Source organism: Neolamprologus multifasciatus, chromosome 15 (assembly GCF_963576455.1).
Source record: "Neolamprologus multifasciatus chromosome 15, fNeoMul1.2, whole genome shotgun sequence".
Classification (NCBI taxonomy): Eukaryota; Metazoa; Chordata; class Actinopteri; order Cichliformes; family Cichlidae; genus Neolamprologus; species Neolamprologus multifasciatus.
In genome coordinates this window covers 27,478,637-27,485,588 of record NC_140453.1, presented here as the reverse complement: position 1 = coordinate 27,485,588, position 6,952 = coordinate 27,478,637, and the positions used below count along the sequence as shown (strand labels likewise).

Here is a 6,952-nt window from a genome sequence, read left to right as displayed (position 1 = left end):
ATTTGTGGATGTTTAAGTGGCCATCCAATGAGATGGCAGCGCCAGCTGGGTTAGCCTCATCTTAGATAACATCAATCAGATCATTAAAATAAACTAAGTTTTAAAAATAACATCTGAATATTATTGATAGCTTAAAAACCCACCTGAATAGTTTTGTTATTGATCTGGCCTCTGTAGTTTGATGGTTTTTCATATTTTCTGGTTCTTTACTCTTTCACATTCACACATCTAGCTTTTTTTTCTTTAACTGAAAACTTTGTTTCTTAAGTATTTATTGTCTCTGAGCTGTTTTTCAGTTTTCCATCATTCTATCAGCTGATTCATAAGAGGATTAGTTGGCAGAATTGATTGACTAATCAGTTGACTGATCATGAAGTAACTCCAAATGTTGCCATGTTCAGATTGTTTTATTAGATTTTTAAAAAGGAAACAATACTGAGAAACAAAGAGGTTGTTCGACATGTCAGACAGATTTTATAGAAAAGTTAAAACGGGAAACACACAACAGGTTCCATTTAATCAGGGATGAAAGATCAGCAGATGAGGTGAGGTCAGAGGGGATCAGGTGCAGTAGAACTCTCCGGCATCAACTCTGCGTCTTTTACGACCCTGCTGCTCAAAGAACTGACGAATGTCATCAGATGTCACAACCTATCAGAGAATAGTTAAATTATATCAGTTAACCTATCAGAACAGTCACAAGACACTCGACCTATCAGGTGAAAGACTCACTTTTCCTTCAGCTGCAAATCTCTGCAGGAAGTCCTTCAGCTCAGTTTTCATGTCATTGTATCCTGCAACAAAAATAATCAGGACTATTTAATCTGATCATAGACTTTCTGCAGGTTCAAACGTTCTTCTTACAGAGTCCACTTACAGAATTGTTAAGTTATAGTGTGAGCACCTGCATAAAAGCAAAGATTTCACGTGTGCGTTAAAAGAGTACTGAAGGGGGAAAAAACTAGTGATGCGCGATACCACCACTACTGAACAGGTGATGGAGAAATAGGTTTACCTTTTAGGTGACATGAATGAGTTGAACGGAAGTTATGAACTGTTTCTGAGAGACAAATAACACCAGGATCCTTTTCTAAGTAGCTGACAGCTGGTAACTGTGCAGGGGTAGGGCATTAACAGGGAAAGGGGGCACAAAGAAATACTTTTCTTTCTTATTCTCATTTAACCCTTTAAGACCTACCATAGAACCAAGTCCGCCAGAGCTTATATTATATTTTTACATGCTGTAGTGCAATTTTTGGGAGCATTTCAAGTTGCTATACATCAATACAACCATTATAGCCCAGATTTTAATAATATGTATACATTAAGTGGATAGTAATTACATAAATTGCAAAAAAGTGCAATAAACTAAAAAAAAATAAACCATTGAAAAGCGTTTTTGTTTTTTAACATATATTTCTAGTTAGACAAATTTAAGAGGCTTATCCCTCAAACCTGTAAAGACAAAAAAGTTGCACAAAATAGTTTCCCACCACAGGAAATTTATTTTGAGTGTCTTCATAGTTTTATTTTTTAAATACACCAATTTTTATATACTGCAGGAAAAACGAAAATAAATATTATAATGCAAATTTATAAAAAAAAACAAAAAAACAAAAAACAGCATATGCATCAAAATAAACTATTTCCAGCAGTGCAATTTGATTTCTAAGCATCCCAGAAACAATACAGAAAGTCATAAAGTCAAACATAACTTTTAAAAAACACCAGTACAAGCTTATAAGGCCCTGAAGGTAAAAAACTACATTTCCGCGAAAATGACGTCACTTACGGTTTCGGGCAGGTAATGGCGGACATGCGATAGTTCGCGCTGACGTCTATTCCAACGTAGGAAGTGTTACGAACAGCTGATCGGATCGGCAAAGCATGTTTCTGGAATATTATGTTTTCGTTGCTGCAAGTGCTTTTTATGCTGTTTTTGCAAAGCTATAGGTGGAAGGAAACCGTGACCTAGGACAAGCTGATGGCATAAGATGTAAGTACAACTCCTCCGGTTTCATATGCAAAAAAACATTATTGTGCTAGCTTACGTGGTTGCAGTTCTACCGGGATTTAAAATAGTTACGCCAAACGGAGCGTGCCCACTCCGACCGGCTTTAAAGGGTTAAAATGTCAAGCTTTTATTAAATAATTATCTGAATCTTACAACCAATGTTTTTATCTGATGTAAAATGTACAGAAATCATACATATACCAACAAGACAGTGAACATCACTGTCACAACAGTGTTCGCTTTCATTCAAAGGCTTTATAGCTTTAATACCTGGTGGGCCGGTCTCTAGTCAAAATGCCCAGGTCGATTTTTGTTCCAGTCCAGTCCTGGGCACGACATGCAGTGAGTTAATCTGAGAGGGTGCATTAAAAAAATAAATGGCTGGGCCAGCAGTGCACATCACAAATTAGCTTGCATAGAAACATTAGTTGTGCCGCTTCTTAATGACGGTATCTTATCTACCAACTCCAACTACCAGATTCAACTTGTAATTGGCTAAAAAAAAAAAAAAAAAAAAAAAAAAAAAAAAAAAAAAAAAAAAACGGTGAGAGGGAGGTTGCTAGCTGGCAGTTTTTTCAAGCGATGTTGAAATTTCCACATTCCAACACTTCAAATGCTTCAGGAGCTGTCACTTCCTGACAAGTTTAAGTGTCTTCAGAACATTGCAGAGGCCTTATTGACAGTATTTGGCTCTACATATCTGTGTGAGGAGATTTTCTCTCACACGAAGAGTGTCCCCGGGTAGCTGTCTGAATGCTGGACACTCGGAGACCTGTGTCTCTGAGTGGGAGACCAGAGATCATATTAACATGTGTATCCCTGTATTAACATGCCATATTGGCCCAGTTTATTTTTCTTATCATTGTTGTGAGGAGACCATAAATAGCATTTGCATTTTCTGTTGTACAGTTCATGTGCTCTTATGGAGTTCTTGTCATGGATAAAAAGTGTCTTTTTTTTGTTTGTTTCAAAATATCTGATAACTATTTGCTGCGAACAAATCTATATTTCTCAGCTGTAAAAAGCTGGATTTCACTACTGCTCTCACTTGACTGTTAAACCTAAAATCACTGTTCATTTTAAAACCCAAATTGGTGACAGTGGGCTTTCCGCACTGTGCTAGTGGGCCCATGTCCACAGGAAAGGACCCAGTAGTGACACCCAGCCCAAAAGACAGAACCTCTGTCTTATATTCATGAAAATTTAAAACACTAAGAGCCAACCAAGCTTTCACTTCCTCAAGACTTCCTCATCTACAGGAGTATCATTTTTCTCTTTTAGAAGCATATAAATCTGCGTATCATCTGCATATACAGACGTGGACAAAATTGTTGGTACCCTTCGGTCAATCAAAGAAAAACTCATAATGGTCACAGAAATAACTTTAATCTGACAAAAGTAATAATAAATAAAAATTCTACAAATCTTAACCAATGAAAGTCAGACAATGATTTTCAACCATGCTTCAGCGGAATTATTTTTTATAAATAAATGCAAGAAACAGGCCTAGACAAAAATGATGGTACCCAGCACTTAATATTTTGTTGCACAACCTTTTGAGGCAATCACTGCAATCAAACAATTCCTGTAACTGTCAATGAGAATTCTGCACCTCTCAGCAGGTATTTTGGCCCACTCCTCATGAGCAAACTGCCCCAGTTGTTTCCTGTTTAAAGGGCGCCTTTCCCAGACTATATATTTCAGCTCCTTCCGAAGATACTCAATATGATTGAGGTCAGGGCTCAGTGAAGGCCACTTTAAAATAGTCTAGTGTTTTCCTCTTAGCCATTCTTGGGTGTTTTTAGCTGTGTGTTTTGGGTCATTGTCCTGTTGTAAGACCCATGACCTGTGACTGAGACCAAGCTTTCTGACACTGGCCAGAGTTTCAAGACTAGGGATGGGTACCGGTGTCCGGTGCCATGATGGCACCGGTTCTGACATAAACGGTAGTAACCAGACCGAAAAGCAGCGCACATTTCGGTGCTTTATTTCGGTGCTTTTTTTTCCTGAGCTGTGATACACTTTAGATTCTAGCCAATCATTTTACGTTTCCGAGGATAGTAGGCGGGGCCAGGTACGTACGTTCTTTTAGAGCAGAGCTACAGATTAAAAATGCCCAAGGCGAAGCAGTCAGAAGTCTGGCTGTACTTCACAGCAAAATATGCAAACTCAGCAGCCTGCAACAAGTGCTTTAAGCTGATACTGTGACACTGTCAAAGGAGGTAACACCTCGAATCCGATGAAACACCTGGCGACGCATAGCGCTTTTTTTTTTAAAGCCGAGAAATGCGCCGTATTTGATAGCTTGCTGCTAGACCTCACACCGTGCACATCTACTGCGGGTGTGGTGCCTGTTATCGGACCCGGAGCCCTGCTAGTGTAGCAGAAATGATGATGGCAGCAGCAGCCGTTCTTCTCTGCGTGAGTAGCTTCATGTTGTTCATGTGTAATTTACGTTGAGTAGGCTAACCACGTTATTACATTAATGCATGTAAGGTGAACTAGCAAACACTGTCATAGTTACATGCGGCTGTCTTCTTGTTTGATGGCAGATACTCCCTTCACCCTGGCCAAAAAGGCTAAAATGACCAAAGAAAAAGTGGAAAACAGCTAAACATGAGAGGTTTTTGGACAAAGTTTTTTCCATTGTTTAAGCACTGCTTCCAGCCAAGAGTGATACCATATATGCCCCATAGCTGCAGAAAAGTCTAACATTGTTATCTTTTTACAAAAAAAACAGCTAAACATGAGAGGTTTTTGGACCAATTTTGTGTTCTCCATTCTTTAAGCACTGGTTTGAGCACCGTTTAAGCACCGGCACCGTTTCAAAAGTACCGGTTTGGCACCGGTATCGGATAAAACCTAAACGATACCCATCCCTATTCAAGACACCCTGTGCCAGATGCAGCAAAGCAGCCCCAGAACATAACAAAGCCTCCCCCATGTTTCACAGTTGGGACAGTGTTCTTTTTATGATATGTTTCAAGCTGATGTGCCTTGGCAAAAAGTTCACTTTTTGTCTCATCTGTTCATAGAACATACTCCCAGATACTTTGTGGCTTGTCAACATGTAGTTTAGCAAATTCCAGTCTGGTTTTTTTTTTTGATTTGTTTTCAACAATGGTGTCCTCCCTTGTTGTCTCCCATGTAGCCCACTTTGGCTCAAACAACGACGGATGGTGCGATCTGACACTGATGTTCCTTGAGCATATCTGGATTTGTATATTTCTAAATTCCTTTGGAAAGATAAACCCGCGCGTATCAGCTTAAAAACGCTACAAAGGACCAAAGACAAAGGAGGACTAGATCTGCCTAATTTTCAACACTATTCTTGCCAACGGGCTACAATTCATCTCAGGGTGGTTAAACCATACCCTCTTAGATGAGCCCTGGCTAGATTTAGACCAGGAACTACACAATAATATATAGATTTCGGACCTACCATTTATCAGCTCAAACGTCAAACAACATGTATGCTTTAAAAGCCTCAACATAAGCTCCTCTCTGACAACATGCTGGGAGTTTCTAAAAATGACTGTTCATTAATCCCATGCAGATTGTACACCGATCTGGAACAACCCTGACATACGACTGAACAACAATAATATGATTAACTTCCCAGATTGGGGTTGTAAAGGAATAAAATACTTGGAACATATATCAGAAGGAACAAACTAGTTGTATAGTATAGGAAACATTTTTAGAATATCAACAAATTAAATCTATAATAAAAATAAATTTAAACCTAATCAAGTTGAATTACAAACACAATCAAGTGTGGTACAATTTCTTAATCTTAAACCCCCCAAATTACTGTCTAAAATACACAAAATATATCTGTGAAGGTTCTAAGTAATCCAAAAGTTGACACTTTTCTTTACAAGCTCCGTAGAATACACAACATAGATCAATCAATATCCCTTCTGCAAAGTGGAAAGCAGATTTATCAGTCGGCTTAGACCGAAAGTTCTGCTCTCAGGTATGCTTAAAAATCTTTCATGTGATTAGAAATCCCAGTCATGGTTTTGTCCCGCCTCTGTAATTGTGGTTGATGTAGGAGTAGGTGCGTGCTTGGGGCATCTGGGGACTCCCTAGGGACGTTTTTCCTGGAGGGCTCAACCCAGGGGCTGTGGTCATGACCTTGTTGGGGCTCTGGTGGCTCTTGGGTAGTGTTTTCCTGGTGGCTACATGCAGCAGAGCTGGGGGAGGGTCTGGCAGAAGAGGGTTACTGGACCGGTAGCTTGGCTGCCGCGGTCCAGGGCAGGCTTAGGGTTCTGGGGTGCTCCGCTTCCGGGCTAGGCCTCGGGGGCTTGGGTTCTGGTTGGTGTCGCTGGGGTTGTGGGTGGGTACGTGCCAGCCCTGGTACATTGAGGGAACTGGGGGCCACTTCAGCTGGCGGGGAGGTTGTTAAATCCTTGCACGAGGTCTCTGCTCTCTAGGAGTTCCCTCTGAAGATGGAGGGAGAGCTCTAGAAGAGGTGCAGAATGAACTCAACCTGGGTGTCTATTGTCTTATGTAGTCTGGAAGATGATTATATGATGGGGTGGGTGTAGTTTCCTGCGTTGGGGTCAGGTGGGCCGCCATGGGCTCTGTTGCGGTTGACGGTGCTACTACCGTGGGGGCCCCGGTCTGGATGGGCCCAGGCACCCTGGCCTTAATTGGTTTCCAAGGAACAGTGGTGGCTGAACTGAGTTAGGCACCCCCGTTCCCTGGACATACTACGTCCAGTCTCAAATACCACTTGCTAGCCAAGCACACAGCTAACGCAGAGAGCCCTCCTCCCTCACCAAAGGCAGACCACGCTGGATAGCTTTCAAAGGAGACGTCTGGACAGTTCTACAACCAACAAACTTTCAACAGCCATAGCAAAATGGGTGGCTACAGCTTGCAGGTCGATTAACATTGTGGAGGATGAGCATCCTCCACATAGCATAGCAT

At 41.0% G+C, this 6,952-nt stretch overlaps 1 protein-coding gene across 3 annotated transcripts in view; it reads right to left on the bottom strand.

Moving 5' to 3' along the window:
* Window positions 1-388: 388 nt before the first annotated feature.
* ubr7 (ubiquitin protein ligase E3 component n-recognin 7) overlaps window positions 389-6,952 on the bottom strand; it is a 29,780-nt gene continuing 23,216 nt past the window's right edge. For all 3 annotated transcript variants that reach the window (XM_085133955.1, XM_085133958.1, XM_085133956.1), the window contains exons 11-12: window positions 733-794; window positions 389-651 (exon numbers count right to left, since the gene is read on the bottom strand). In XM_085133955.1, the coding sequence (XP_084990081.1) occupies window positions 562-651; window positions 733-794 (152 nt within the window). In that variant the 3' untranslated portion in view covers window positions 389-561. The remainder of the gene's footprint in view (window positions 652-732; window positions 795-6,952) is intronic.